Here is a 16,991-nt window from a genome sequence, read left to right as displayed (position 1 = left end):
TAGTGATGTCCTTCAGGTAGGCCAGGACCAGTCTCTCAAGTGACTTCATGACCACAGACGTGAGTGCGACAGGTCTGTAGTCATTAAGTCCAGTGATTTTGGGCTTTTTGGGGACGGGAATGATGGTGGAGCGTTTGAAGCAGCAGGGAACTTCACACAGCTCCAGAGAATGTGTGAAGTGCAGATCAGAGCGGGTGCTGGGTGTCAGTCTGGCCTTTTCAAATCGGCAGTAAAACACATTGAGATCGTCAGCCAGTTGTTGATTCTCAGCAGACTGTGGGGGTGGTGTCTTGTACATGGTGATGTTCCTCAGACCAGTCCATACCGACGCTGGATTTTTTATTTTTTCAACTTCTCAGAGTAGTACATCATCATAACAGAACACAATAGGCTAACATAAACACAACTGTAAGTCCTCTCAGACTGAGACATACATATTATTCATACTATAACAGAGAAATAAACCACCATACCAGATATTAATCCAAATAAAATAAAATAAAGAATACATTCATGCAACCATAAACAACGTAGGGGTTTAAACAAAATCACATTTATTAAACAAATCAAATAATTCCCTTCTCATACTTTTTAGGGCCTCTATATACATGCAAGCTCCTTACCAAATGGAATATAATTTGTGTTTGATAAAAAAAAAAAAAAAAGGATGGAGGCTGGAGCCACGCTGTTTATATTCCAGCACGGTCCTATAGAGGGCGCTGTTGAGACGCACGCAAAGCTCAACAGTACGTACACAAATCTGCTTCGTTCGTGCTTCCTGTTTACGTTTACTGAGCGCTTTCACTCACAGTGCGAGAAGAAACAGCAGACATCGCGAACTGCAACTGGAAACAGGCTCCGCACTACTTTTGTTCAGAGCCGTCGCTGTCCGTGTGCCTGCAGCCGATCCTGTCTGTCAGACAGGCCGTTTCAATGCATTTCAGAGAAGCTTTACCGCCGCGCAGATGGACGCTGTTGATCTGTTTTCAAGCTGCAGAAAGGGCGACATTGCCAGAGTGAGGTCAGACAGCTGATGGCTTCTTGTTGTTTTGGTTTGAAGTTTCACATGTGGACAAATATGCATGGTCTGTTTATTGTCAAGATATTGTATATGCATATAGACATGCATATGGAAATTAATTTGCCTAATCTCTAGTCTCTGATTTATATGCAAGCAAATGTACACTGACCTTAATTTCCTGTAGATAATATTTAATCATAACTGAACAAATATACATCACTTTACAATCTTCAGATAAATGTGCACATGTAAACTAAAGTTCATGACCATTGGTCACTATATATATGCTTTATATAAACAAATAAACGATCTAGACATTGCATATGCTTAACTAAAACAAAACCTAAGTAGTTTTAATATGTTTATTCATATAAAATGTTTGCTACATGTGCATATCTAGGGCAAAGCTGATTAGTCTATATAGTTTGTGGATATTGCATATCTGAATGCATTTAATTGGCCTGTATTATCTTTTATTGTCTATAGATTCAGAATATGAATATAGAAGCAAATATGCACAGCTTACCAAATATCTAAAATAGTCTTTATATCTAATCAAATGTGCATTTCCTATGTAATCTTGTGAGACTGCATATATAAACCAATTTGTGCAGTCTATGAATAGTGCTTGGCAGAAATAGTCAGACACATGTTGTCACTGTATTGGCCCACATACTGGATTTACTGTACTTGGTCTGCTGATTTCATGTGTGATGCTCTGTGTTCAGTTCTGAATGATGTTTTGTTATGTGTCTGGTCTCTGTTTTATCTTTTGACATTTTTTCCATCTTCTCCAGATACCTGGTTGAACAGAGGGATGTAGAACTGAACATCAGAGATAAGTGGGACAGCACACCTCTGTAAGACTGCTCACTTAGACGTATTTCCTTTTATTGTCTGCAGTGTGTGTTGTAATGAAGCCTCTGCCTGATATCTCTCTCTGTCTTTGTCTTCAGGTATTATGCATGTCTCTGTGGACATGAAGAGCTGGTGCAGTACCTGCTTGCCAACGGTAAATGCTATAAGGATAATTCATACCTAACCGGGGCATTATAATCTGTACTGTATAGACGGATTTGCACAATTATGGTACAAAATAAAGCGTGCAACACTTAAACATTTGAAAGTAATTCTATAAATCTTTCATTAAAAAAAAAAATTTTTTTTTCAACAAATAGTAAACCCAGGTGTGCAACCTATAGAAAACTTTCAGATGGTGAAACTAAATCTATCTATCATTTATTTAATCAAAATTTGAGCATGTCAAAACACAACTTAAAAACTTTATTTAAAATTTTGGGACTAAATCTTGGCTTGCAGTTATTAATAAATCTATATTTCCCAATGAAATCAAAATATGTCTGCACTGCTTGTTTTTTCATAATAAGGTTGTGTGCAAGTGTGGTACAGAGCTAATATAATTAATTTAATTTTAGTTCAATATATTATGTAAGTTATGTTTGAGACCAAAAAAATCGTAAATCTTTATCTGTAATTTTCAAAAAAAAAATATATTTTTTTTTTCTCCCCCCTTACAAAAATTCCATGAAAGCAGGCATGTAACCTTCAGAAAACATTCAGGTGATAAAATTAATTTCTTGAGTTTTTTTTTTTTTTTTTTTGCAATTATTAAAAAAAAATATATATATTGTAACCCTATTACCAAAATTTGAGCATGGTTAAACAGTCCACGATTAGTGTGATATAACTCAACATATTATGTCATTTATGTTCTTATATTACAATTTGATTTGTATTTAATCAAGACTTAAAGATGTTTGATTAACTTTTCATGCTACGTAAAATTTTATTTTAGATAATAGTTAATCCATAATATATACAGTCATGGCCAAAAATATCGGCACCCTTGGTAAATATGATCAAAGAAGGCTGTAAAAATTAATCTGCATTGTTAATCCTTTTGATCTTTTTTTTGTTTTTTTTTAATTCACAAAAATCCAACATTTCATTGGATAATAAGAATTTAAAATGGGGGGAAATATCATTATGAAATGAATGTTTTTCTCAATACGCATTGGCCACAATTAACAGCATCCTTTTATTCAATACTTTTTGAAACCTCCATTTGTCAGGTTAACAGCTCTAAATTTTCTCCTATAATGCCTGATGAGGTTAGAGAACACCTGACAAGAGATCAGAGACCATTCCTTCATCCAGAATCACTCCAGATCCTTTAGATTCCCAGCTCCATGATGGTGCTTCTCCTCTTCAGTTCACCTCACTCATTTTCTACAGGGTTCAGGTCAGAGGACTGGAATGGCCAGCAGAAGCTTGGTTTTGTGCTCAGTGACCCATTTTTGTGTTGTTTTTGAGGTTTGTGTTTGGATTATTGTACGGTTGGAAGATCCAAACATGGCCCATTATAAGATTTCTAACAGAGTCCGTCCCTTATTGATTTTTTTATCTGTTGGTATTTGATAGAATCCATGATGCCATGTGTCTAAACAAGATGTCCAGGACCTCCAACAGAAATATAGGCACACAACATCTAAAATACAGCAGTATATTTCATTGTACACATGGGGTACTTTTTATCCCTGTGTTCACCAAACCCATCTTGAGTGTTTGCTGCTAAAAAGCTAATTTTTTTGGTTTCATCTGACCATAGAAGCCAGTCCCATTTGAAGTTCCAGTCATGTCTGATAACTGAATATGCTGGAGATTGCTTTTGGATGATTTAGGAGAATTTTTCTTGAAACCCTCCCAAACAACATGTGATGATGTAGGTGCTGTTTGACTTTTTTTTTTTTTAAGGTTTTCTGACCCCGAGACTCGACTATTTTCTGCAATTCTCCAGCTGTGGTCCTTGGAGGGTCTTTAGCCACTCAAACTCTCCTCCTCACCGTGCATTAGGACGATATAGACACACGTCCTCTTCCAGGCAGTTTCGTAACATTTTCTGTTGATTGGAAATTCTTAATTATTGCCCTGATGGTGGACATGGGGATTTTCTCTGCTCTAGCTCTTTTCTTAAAGCCACTTTACTAATTTGTGAAGCTCAATTATCTTTTGTTGCACATCAGAAATATATTCTTTGGTTTTTGTCATTGTGATGATGATTAAAGGAATTTGGCCTTTGTTTTCCCTCCTATTTATATTTCTGTGAAACAGGAAGACATGGCTGGATAATTTTATGTGCATAATCACCCTGGAGTGCTCAAAATTGTGAATATGAATGGGAATATACTTCAGAGATATTTTACTCATAAGAATTTCTAGGGGCACCAATAATTGTCCAACGTGTATTTGAGAAAAACATTTATTTCATAATGATATTTCCACCCATTTAAAATTCTTATTATCCAATGAAAGGTTAGATTTTTGGGATTTTTTATTTTTTTTAAATAAAAGTTCAAAAGGATTAACAATGCAGATTCATTTTCACAGCTGCCTTTGATCATATTTACCAAGGGTGCCGATATTTTTGGCCATGACTGTATAATAGGTCTCACAAGAAATCAAATAGATTTTTTGTCCTCAGTGATGTTTTTTTTAAGAAATGCACTGTCTGTATTACTAGTATATGTAAAAGTGCATTACAGGAGTGTGTTTGCTGTTTCAGGAGCAAAGTGTGAGGCGAACACGTTTGATGGCGAGCGCTGTCTGTACGGAGCGCTGAGCGACCCCATCCGCCGCCTGCTCAAAGAGTACAAGCGCATCACGGCGAAGTCCATGCAGAGAGACTATTACGACCAGTTCCTGCAGACGTGAGGACCACAAACGCATACAAACACAAACCATGGTCACTTTCACAAACTCACTGATTGGTGCTTTTCCCCCTTGCAGACTTTTGGAGCAGGGAAACTACAGCGATGTGACGTTTATGGTGCACGGTGAGATGTTTAAGGCCCACCGCTGTATCTTGAGTGCCCGATCAGAATACTTTGCCCACATGCTGGAGACCAAGTGGAAGGGGAAGTGTGACATTACCCTCAAACATCCACTGGTAGGCGCTGTTTCACTACACACACATCACTTTCACAGTCTGCATACTATCCATTCTGTGCCACATGGAAGCCCATTATTTCACAATTTTCGCTTTCTTTTGACTTTTTTCTTAGAATAGTGAGAACTCGCAAACGTGACTTTTATCTTGCAATTCCAAGTTTACATCTCATTTTATATTTTGCAGTTTTTGCACTTTTTGAAATACTTTTTGAGGAATACAGTAAGCAATTCATTATAAAGGGAGGGCAAATAAACACGAAGTGCTTATAATATAACATTTCAGACATAATTTAAAGCAGTACAAACTAGAACAGGGAGGGATCAAGAAAAAGTGAAAGTATAATTTTTTTATGTTCATGTTTTCTTCCGAAGGTGTTAATGCTACTGTTCACATCTTCTTGAGCTGCTTTAATTATCTTCTCACCAGGGTTGTGTTAAATTAAGAAGAACAGTCTTTTCTCTCTTATAACCTTTTACTTCAGCATGCTTCAAACTCTCATGATCCTAATGTGTCAATTTTAATTTCCTTTTCCAGGTCAACCCTGCTGCATTTGGTGCAATCATGCAGTATTTCTACACTGGTGAGCATCAGAGTTGTAGGTGGTGTTAGTACTCTGCTGGCTGATAGTGTTATTCTTCACCACGTGCTGTCTTTTTCCAGGCCGTTTGGATATAGATGTGAATTACGTGGAGGACTGCAAGCGTTTGGCCAAACAGTGCAAGATCAGCGAGCTGATTGAGGAGCTGGAAGTGAAGTGCAAACAGGTTTATGAGTTTGGTGAGGAGCCGGTTTAGTTCATGTGACAGCGTTGTGAAACTCATAATGATTCATGTTAATGTACACCTTGAAGAATAATTAGCTTCACTGCAAGGTGTTTACAAAAAGTAGATAACTGCATTAAAGTGATACTACTGATAATTCTGCTCACCAAGGCCGTATTTATTTGATCAAAATACAGCAAAAAGTATTATAACAATTTAAAATAATGGTTTTACATTTAAATATATGTTATTTATTCCTATTCGGTGTCACATGATCCTTCAGAAATCATTTGAATATGCTGATATGCTGCTCCAGAAACATTTCTGATTATTATCAGTGTTGAAAACAGTTAATATATTTGTGCAAACCTTGATCGTTTTTTAGGATTCCTTCATGACTAGGAAGTTCAAAAGAACAGCATTTATTTGAAATAATAATCTTTTGTAACACAAATGTCTTTACTGTCACTTTTGATCCATTTTAATCAATTAAATGCATCTTTGATGAATAAAAGTCATAATTTCCTTTGAACCTCTATCACTTTTGAACAGTAGTGTATTTATGAGAGGTAATATTTTTCAGATTTTCTATGATTTATTCAAGAAATTAGTATGTATCTTGCACAAAATATTATTTAACGAAACCTTATCCATTAAGTAATGTTAACGTTGAACCATATTTCAAATGAATAAATAAAAAAAACAGTGTGATGATGGCATAATAAAAAATACAAAAAACACACTACAGAAAATTCTCAGCAGTATTTATTTTGTTAGTGTTATTTATTTATTCATTTCCTACAAAAAAATCAGTAATTTCAGGATTTGGGGTAAATTATTTAGTGAATCAGTTGTTTTATTGACGTGAACCATCTGAACCAACTGATTCGTTAAAACAAGTCTTGACTTCTCAGCTCCCTTGTTCTCTGTCTGGCAGTGTCTAATAAGCCCGGGACGTGTGTGAAGGTGTTGACTCTGGATCCTCATGACTTTCAGCTGCAGGATGGAATGGCTCTGCTGGCTGACAGCGCACTTCCTGCTGAGCTGCGGGTGAGAGGATGCACACAGTCCAACTGTAACCTTTTATCACTAGGGTGAAGGGTCTATGGCTGCTTGCGGGTTTTTTATATATAATTATGGGATGTGTGGTTGCCTAGCAACTTGTGGTTTAATTTGTAACATTCAAATGCCAGTTCCTGCTGCCCTGTTGGAGCTGGAGGCTTTTCACATGAGGCTCCCTCTCTTCATGGAGAACAAATTTGCCTTAAGGACCTATAAATACTGTCATGAAAATTGTCTTTAGTATTTGACATTTAGGGTAAAAAAAAAAAAATTCTCATGAACTGCACATCTGGTGGAGATGAGTTTCTGGACATAGTTTTTAAAAGCTTACAAAAAATTTAATTGTATTTGATATATGGATTTAGAAATTAAAATGTAAGACATCAATGCATCTCCATACACTAATGTTCAAACATTTGGAAATAAATGAATACTTGTATTCAGGAAGGACACATTAAATTGATTAAAAGTGACAGGAGAGACATTTCTGTTTCATATGATTGCTGTTCTTTCTATTTATCAATGAATATTAAAAACAAGGTTTTCATAAACATATTAAGCAGCACAACTGTTTTTAACATTGATGATAATCATAAATGTTTCTTGAGCAGCAAATCAGCATATTAGCATGATTTCTGAAGGATCATGTGACACTGAAGCCTGGCGTAATGGTGCTGAAAATTCAGCTTTGCATCACAGGAATAAATGACATTTAAAAACATTCAAATAGAAAATAGTTATTTTAAATTGTATTAATAGTTCACAATATTACTGTACTGATTAAACTCTTGCTGTTTGATCTTTAGGTTGGATACGGTCAGCTTCCTTTCGATCTAACTGATAGTTTTCCGAGTTACCCTGACATCTGCTTCCGGGTGGAGGGTTATGACTTCCTGTGTCATAAGGTCAGTGTTTAACACTCATGATCCCAGAGTGTTGTAGGTAGGACGATATTGTGGCATCCCACATGCAAATAAAGATATCTGGCTATATTTTTAATTACTCCGAATGAATTATTAGTATGATGGTTGTGCTTTAATATTCTATTTGTGGCTTGATTGAAAAGCAGATGAAATGTGTTTGTGTTTATGTGCGCAGGCGTTTTTCTGTGGTCGTAGTGATTATTTTAAGGCCCTGTTGGAGGATCATTTCAGCGAGGGTGAAACTCTGCAGACTCTTCCCAGCATTCCTGTCATCACCCTTCATGATGTGTCTCACGATCTGTTTACAAGAATCCTTTACTACATCTACAGTGATAACACTCAGGTACTCACAAACACTAACATACAATAAACACTAAAACTCAACTATCAAGACCCATCCCATCAGTGGAGGATTGTGAGACAAAGTTATTCAACTAAGTTTTCTACAAACATAACGCTTCCAAATATAAGTTTTATTGGAGTTGTGGCATAAAATAATTCAGTAATTGAAATAAAGCAAAATGCAATAAAATAAAAAATACTAAAAGTGTTAAGTGTGAAGTAGAAATATAAAAACTACTAAAATTACAAAGGCACATAATAAAATTACTGAAATTAAAAAACAAACTGAAAATCCAAAAATAAGTCAAAATATGAATAAATTAATTGAAGTAAAGCTGAAATAAAATACTAAAATAACTGAAAAATAAATAAAAATAAAGGTAAATAGACATATAAATCAATAGTAATACAAATATCTCTAAAATTAAAAATAAAAACAAAGTAAAAATGTGTATGAATTGCATATAAAATATGAATATATAAGAAATTCAATATGAATATTTTAATTTTATTTTAACATATATTTACAAAAAAATCCAGTCTTTTTTTAGATATGATTTTTATATTATTAGAGCACATTTTTTAAGGTCATATTCTGTACTTTTACTTTTACTTTTTTCTTCCTGAAAACTGTCCAAGTTGACACATGTAATTCAGTACCTTGTTTTTTTTTCACCTTAAACAGGCATAATATAGTTTTACAGGACAGTTTTCCACTCTTTCTTTAAAGTCCCTTTAAGGCGAGTCATTTTGTTTCATCATGTTCATTAGCTTCATAAATGCAGAAATCTGTCAGATGTGCTAATGAAGCCTTTGTGGTTGTTTTTTCCAGCTCTCTCATGAGAACGTGTATGAGGTTCTGTGTGTGGCTGACATGTACCTGTTACCGGGTCTGAAGCGTCTGTGTGGCAGGACTCTGGCTGTGCTGCTCAACGAGGAGAACGTGCTGCACATGTGGAAGACGGCCAAACTGTTCCGGCTCTCGCGGCTGGAGGACCAGTGCACTGAATACATGGCCAAGATCATAGAGCGGGTATGTGTTCATTCACAAATATGCTGCTTATTATCATAATTCACCTGACTTACATTCATCATTTTTGCACCTGGTGTTATTGTGAAGCACTCATCCAATCATTGTAATATTATTATAAAAATATCTTGAATTTTAATTATAAAAAGTAAATGATTTAATATATAAATATTAATTTAAATTAAAAAAAATTGTTTACACGTAATTTATGTAAATATATAAAAAAAAAAAAATAGTTAATTCTAAAAAATATTACAAAATTACTTTTGTATTTTTAAATTTTTATCTTTTTAAAAATATTATTCAAATTTTAAATTATTTTAAATATAAAAATGTATTATTTAATAGTAAATAGTAATAGTAAAATATCTAATTCTATATTAATATATATTTATAGGATATAAATATAATTTTTGTAGTATTATAAACATTTTTAAAAAGATACAGTATATAAAAATGTAATACAAATTTAAATGTAATTTCTTTATTCATTCAATATATGCATTTTAAGATTTATATATATATATATATATATATATATATATATATATATATATATATATATATATATATATATATATATATATATATATATATATATATTCAATTGATTTATATTTTGTATATAAATAAATTAAAATTGTATTTAATTTTGTATTAAATATATTTAAAAAATTATACATTTTTATAAATTATATTATAAATATTAATTCTAAATAAAAAGAAAAATGAATACTTTTAATGTAATGTAAAAATATTTTTAAATAGAAATGATTTAATATATTAATTTTTAATTTTATATAAATATAAATTTATATTTATGTAATATTAATGTATAAAAATAGTTTTTAATATGAAAAGAGATGATTTAATGCAAATTTATTTTCCTAATATATCTGTGTGTACTGTGTATATTTATGTATATATAAATACACATACAGTATATATTTTGAAAATATTTACATGTATTTACATCTATATATTTATATTCATATAATTGATATTATATATAAATACATTTAATATATAAACGTAACATTTTTCTTAAATATATTCATGCATGTGTGTGTATTTATATATACATAATAAATATACACAGCACACACACATATATATATTATGTAAACAAAAACTTTTATTTTGGATGCGATTAATTGTTTGACAGCACTAATTTAAATATTTAAATATAAATTGTTTAAAAAAACATACAAAAAAAAAAAACAAGCAATCAAACTAACTCAGGAGTGTCTCCATCTGATGGATGAAATTAACTCCTGCCCTATTTTCCACTGACTGCTCCGTTTCACTGGAAAATATGCCACATTACAGAAGTTTTGAACGCCAAAGTATATTTTCTACATAGATAATGATGTGATGTTTGTTTCAGCTGGTGGAAAGGCCAGAGTTTGCTGATATGATCAGAGAGGATGCTGGGAATGTGGCCGCCAGGCAGGAAACTGATTCCATCCCTCTGGTAGACGAGATCCGTTTCCACATCGCCAGTAACGTTCAGACGTACAGCGCCATCGAGGAGGCCAACCAGAAACTCAGCGCCCTGGAGCTCCTGCTGGCCAGCATCGGGCTGGAGTGCTGAGAAACACAACTAACACGAGGTCTGGAGCTGGCGGATCCATCAGATGCTTACCAAATGCTTTACATGCACAAATAATCCGTAGCAAACTAGCACCACATTAGCAGTAACAAACTAATATGGTCGATTCTAACCAAAAACATGCATACATGGAGTCAGTGTGAGTCACATTGCAGTGAAGCTTCCTGTCTTTAGTTGTTTCTGTTGTTTATTTTTATGAACAAAAAGAGATGAAATCTTGACCTTTAGCCTTATATATCAGAAGTGTTTTTTGGACACGTTGTGCATTCTTCCACATGCGTCATGACAGATGTAGCAGAATATTTAACAAGCTTTATAAGAAACTTTAAGTTGTGAAGTGTCAGAGTCAAAACAATGCTGTTACATCACCGAATATGATTTGAGCCAATGATTAATTTGATCAATTTAAGAAAAGGAGTGCATTTAAAATTAATGTTCAGATTTTAGGTGTTCATGATAGGACTGACAATTCTAAAATCGTCCAATTTTGATCCAAGAATGAATTACAAAGTTACTCTCTGGTGTTTGTGTGATATTTTGCCATTTGTTCAAGCAAATAGATGATTTATGCTTCGAAATGTATCTTCCAGCACTGATAAGAGAAGTTTTCCAGCTTTGCATCCACAGACTTCTGGTAGTATGCATGCAATATTTGCATATCATTACTCAATGATATAATCAGGATACATGCTCCTAAAGTACTTAATATTTCTCCACCTAAACATTTTTGCATTGCTCTTTTTCCTGCATTGCTTTGATTTGATTTCATAGCCTTTTATTTATTGTATTTTATGCCTGTCTTAAAGCATACCCTGTGCTCATTTGCTCAGCAGCACTTGGTGAGTCTGTATGTTTGATTCTGCTCAGGAGAAAATCCCACGTGTGAGACTTGTGGATGAACTTTCATGAAGTGTCCATTTACCAGCTGATGCGTTGGCATTGCAGTTTCCCTTCCTATGATGTATTGTGGGACGCTCTGACTGAATGTGATGTACATACGTGAGCAAAAATAAATATTATTTAATGTACATATTACTTGTGGGTCTGTTTGATTTACCTTCGGAGAAGTCTGAGAAGAGAACACTGGGAAAAAATTCCATTCTGTATTTTAAAATGTAATTATAATTAGACATTTCTGAGTATATTAGTAGGTTTTGTTTTGTTTTGCTTTAAACAAATTTGGCTTGAGTGTTGCTGTTATTATTACTAATTGTTTTGTCAATGAAAAGTATTTTTTTGTAAATATTTTATTTAAGACATATTACAAATGTTGTGATCAGTATATTTTGAGTGATAAATTGAAAATATATTGAGTAAAAATAGCATATTAGTATGTCTTTTTACAAAATGTATTGTGAACATATTTTAAGTAAAAAATGTTAAATATTTTAAGTAGAAAAATGACTATTCGGAATACATCAATGTTTTTTGACAGCAACACTCAAGACAAATTTATTTACATTTTGACCTACTTTTTTACATTTAATAGTTAAATGTATTATTACAAATTTGATCCGTATATTTTGAGTGAATAGTTAAAAACAAAATATTTCATAGTATGTTAGTATTTTTTCTTGTGCTTTAATGACAGCAACACGAAATTTGGTTTAAAAAAGTAAATTTTGGTTTGCAAAAGTATTATTACAAATGTTATTATCAGTATATTTTGAGTGAAAATGTGAAAATATAGTCGGGAAAAAAGCATAATATTCAGAATATATTAGTATGTTTTTTTTTTTTTATTTTGCTTTAATGACATCAACACAACCAAATTTGTTTACTTATTTATTAATGCAAATCTTATCAATATATTTTAAACGCTATACTCAAAATTTACAGTTAAAAAAAGCATAATTTTCACAGTATATTAGTGTTTTTCTTCTTTAATGACAACAATAAAGCCAGAATTGTTTACATTTGGACCTAGAAATAGTTTTTAATTTAATACAAATGTATTCATATAAATTGTATTTTCAGCATATTGAGTAAAAAGTAGAAAATATTTTGAGTTAAAAAAAATCAAAGTTAATAGGTGGGTTTTTTTCTTGACAGCAACAAAAATAAATTATAAATAGTGTACAAGTTCATCATTTTGTCATATGATTGATTTATTTTTAGTTCATATATATTTTATTTATTTATTATTGTTGTTTTTTAAATCCTCAACATCTCTTTATTCCCAAGTTTGAATTAAGAGCCCAAATGTTCAGTGTGGTCCCAGAGGTTTTGATCTCTCAGTATATGGAAATATCTGACCTATCTTTGATTTATGAGCTACTTTAATAATTTAGTCCTGCAGGAGGCGCTGTGTATTAGTCCAACACTGAAGGACAAAGCTTCATATGATTACTTGGATCTTTTCCATATTTATCCATACAAGTTCATTTTAAAATTATTCATCATCTGCAACAAATATTTAAGTAAATTCATTCAAAATCTTTCTCCACTCTGCTCTTTTTGCCAGGAGGAGGAAGAATCTCTCTCACATTTATTCTGTTTCTTTCCTTATACTAAACATTTCTGGCTTCAAATTTCAGCATCTTTACTTCTTGTATTATTTCGTCTGTGTAACATTTCTACAGTTAAGGTTCTCTTTCATTGACTGTAGGGAGCTAGAGGATGCCCTGGACTTTATTTGCATGATGGGAAAATTGCACATTCACAAAGCAAGATGCCTCAACTTGAAACCTAATTATAAAATATTCACTGATTTACTTTTACTTTACTCATCACGTCAAAGAATCTCCTCCAATAAAAAAGCTTAAAAAACATCCAATATAATGAAAAAATATATATTTTTAACTTTTATGATTGTATACAGTTTATTGATTTTTTTTTTACTTATTTAATTGCCTTTTAATGTTTACTGTATCCCCCATATGTTCTTGTTCTAATGTTTATTCCTGATATTGTTAATAATAATAAAAAAAAAAAAAAAAAAAAATTAATTAAAAAGAGAAAAATATATATATATATATTGCGTTTTCATCCCACATTTGTTATAAAGTGTCATATCAGTTGTAAATGTTACATAACTGGACATCCCAGAAGTTTGCTCATATCAGTAATTGCATGTGGCAGGATTTCCATTGTTGTTAATCAGCGCATAAGAACATATGTTTAATGCATTTGGTTTGGTGTGTTAAAAACTACCAGGGATTGTCCGAAATGTGGAGCATGAGTAGTGATTTCCTCCTAAAATGTTTGAGAGAACGAACACAGAAATTTCTTAAATGAGCAAATATGTTCCTCCCCGGTTCTAATAGCTTATAAACCTGTGAAAACGAATCTAAAATACTCGTTTGCTGGAGTTTCGTAACTTGTCAAAGCTTCAGTCTGAGTTTTCATGTTTCTCTAGGCAACAGGAGGCAGAATCACCATGACAACCGACTCAAGTGAGGGATGAAGGCCTGTCAGAGCAGCATCGCGTTTCTCTGACATCTATCCTGAGAGCCGTGTGTGTTTGTGATCCCTGAGTCACCGGCACGCCGTGAATCCCTAATGACCTGGCAGCACTGGATCTTTACCGTGAAGATACTAACTAGATCCACGGTGATCAAAATACACCCACAGACCTCAGATCAGAACCGCTTCACAGCACGCGCTGCGCTCAGGCCACATCTGCTGATGTAATCACACATCAGGAGGAATAATAAACCTCCACAAGCACATTTATTTGATTAAGACGAGGTAATATGTGCTATTACTAATATGTGAATATGTTATAGCTGAAGATCATTACATTGTCTATAAATGAGTTTTGGGGTATATATATAAATACACTAGTAAAATTGATTAATTCTGGTTGGGAATAATAAATTAGGACTTATAATGTCTTTGAATGAAGTCTCTTTTGCTCACCAAGGCTGCATTTATTTGATTAAAATTGAATATTATTAAAATCTAAAATATGCCGTATATTATAGGCCTCATGATTCCTGAAGTTTCATGTGACACTGAACACTAATGATGCTGAAAATTATGTACATTTTACATAAAAAAACATTGTTACTTCAAATAAAATAAACATTTCCTGCAATAAAATATAAAAACATAAATTCAGCTAATTGCTAAAGCAACATTTCTGGTTTTCATTTAGTTTAGCTTGATGTGCTAAAATAACAAAAGTAACACTAGTTTTTATTCATTTTATTTTAATGTAACAAAATCACTCAAATTTTAAAATAAAAATGATAACAAAAAAATAAATAAAAATAAAACATTATGTATATATATATATAATAGATTTGCTTTTATTTTTGTTTTTTAAATAAAATATATACATATACATTACAGTGGACATCAGTTTTAATTGTAATATTATTTTATATTGTTAATTATTAATTAAATATTATTAATTTTATGATTTGTAATATATAAATGATTTAATTATTTAAGATGAAATAATATTACATTTTTGTCAATACATCTATATTAATATGATATACATCAATTATTATAATATTTTATATTATTAAAAATATTATATTCATTATTTTATATAAAAACAATATTTATTTTTTTATTTTATATTGATATATAATATAAATGTGTAAAATATAAGAATATAAAAATTAAATATATTAAGTTTCAAATATTTTTGGGGTCATTAGAGATTCATATAAGTGTGGTTAGAGAATTTTGTTGTTTATTTAACTCTGCTAAAGTATGTATGTTTCCTTTACACAGAATTACCATCGTAGCTATATTTTCAGGCAAAATGAAAGGAGAATGGCAGGTCAAAGTCTGACAAGTAGGCAAATATCCTTAACGCTTAAATACTAATAAAATGTTAAACAAATATCCAAAATGTCACATGTAAGTCCTCCTGCAGCTGACACAAGCACCGAGTGTCCTTAAGAAGAAAACTGAGGATTCAGAGCATATTTCCAAACATTTTGTGTCTTCAGTATGGCTAAAGTACCCCTACTAAAACTAAACCTTATGAATCAGTTCCCATATCAAAATTATTATGTATATTAAGTCATTTAATAAAGTACATGGAAGAAAACAGACCACATAGACACACATTTACAGTTGAAGTCAAAACTTTACATACACCTTTCAGAATCTGCAAAATGTTAATTGTTTTACCAAAATAAGAGGGATCATACAAAATGCATGTTATTGTTTATTTAGTACTGACCTGAATAACATATTGCATATAAAGGATGTTTACATATAGTCCACAAGAGAAAATAATAGTTGAATTTATAAAAATGACCCCGTTCAAAAGTTTACATACACTTGATTCTTAATACTGTGTTGTTACCTGAACGATCCAAAGCTGTGTTTTGTTTGTTTAGTGATAGTTGTTCGTGAGTCCCTTGTTTGTCCTGAACAGTTAAACCGCCTGCTGTTCTTCAGAAAAATCCTTCAGGTCCCACAAATTCTTTGGTTTTGCAGCATTTTTGTGTATTTGAACCCTTTCCAACAATGACTGTATGATTTTGAGATCCATCTTTCCACACCGAGGACAACTGAGGGACTCATATACAACTCTTACAGAAAGTTCAAACGCTCACCGATGCTCCAGAAGGAAAAGCCATGCATTAAGAGCCATTAAGAAAACTTTTGAACAGAATGAAGATGAATAAATTTTTCTTGTTTTTCCTAAATATCATATTTTTTCATTTAGTACTGCCCTTCAGAAGCTACAGAAGATACCTACATGTTTTCCAGAAGACAAATTAAGTTAAATTTACCTTGATCTTCAAATTCTAAAAGTTTTCAGACTCTTAATGCATGGCTTTTCCTTCTGGAGCATCGGTGAGCGTTTGAACTTTCTGTAATAGTGTAATAGAGTCCCTCAGTTGTCCTCGGTGTGGAAAGATGAATCTCAAAATCATACAGTCATTGTTGGAAAGGGTTCAAATACACAAAAATGCTGGAAAACCAAATAATTTGTGGGACCTGAAGGATTTTTCTGAAGAACAGCAGGCAGTTTAACTGTTCAGGACAAACAAGGGACTCATGAACAACTATCACTAAACAAACAAAAACACAGCTTTGGATCGTTCAGGTAACAACTCAGTATTAAGAATCAAGTGTATGTAAACTTTTGAACGGGGTCATTTTTATAAATTCAACAATTTTTTTCTCTTGTGGACTATATGTAAACATATTTTATGTGCAATATCTTATTCAGGTCAGTAGTAAATAAACAATAACATGCATTTTGTATGATCCCTCTTATTTTGGTAAAATAATTAACATTTTGCAGATTCTGAAAGGTGTATGTAAACGTTTTGACTTCAGCGGTACATATTT

At 32.3% G+C, this 16,991-nt stretch overlaps 1 protein-coding gene across 2 annotated transcripts; it reads left to right on the top strand.

The window, feature by feature from the left end:
- The first annotated feature begins 730 nt into the window (after positions 1-730).
- On the top strand, positions 731-11,755 carry LOC306849504 (ankyrin repeat and BTB/POZ domain-containing protein 1-like). 2 transcript variants are annotated; one of them, XM_079384587.1, is made up of 12 exons: positions 731-1,021; positions 1,819-1,881; positions 1,978-2,033; positions 4,605-4,749; positions 4,829-4,988; positions 5,526-5,571; positions 5,652-5,768; positions 6,690-6,802; positions 7,621-7,719; positions 7,913-8,080; positions 8,912-9,112; positions 10,497-11,755. In XM_079384587.1, exons 1-12 carry the CDS (start codon positions 966-968, stop codon positions 10,701-10,703), a joined length of 1,431 nt encoding a protein of 476 aa, XP_079240713.1. In that variant the 5' UTR covers positions 731-965; the 3' UTR covers positions 10,704-11,755. The 2 variants fall into 2 exon arrangements, with proteins under 2 accessions (XP_079240713.1, XP_079240712.1); XM_079384586.1 differs by having other exon boundaries at positions 763-1,016.
- Positions 11,756-16,991: the final 5,236 nt, after the last annotated feature.

Source organism: Barbus barbus, assembly GCF_936440315.1.
Source record: "Barbus barbus genome assembly, chromosome: 29".
NCBI classification, from domain to species: domain Eukaryota; kingdom Metazoa; phylum Chordata; class Actinopteri; order Cypriniformes; family Cyprinidae; genus Barbus; species Barbus barbus.
The sequence above is the reverse complement of the archived record's forward strand: the minus strand, read 5'-3'. Positions and strand labels throughout refer to the sequence as shown.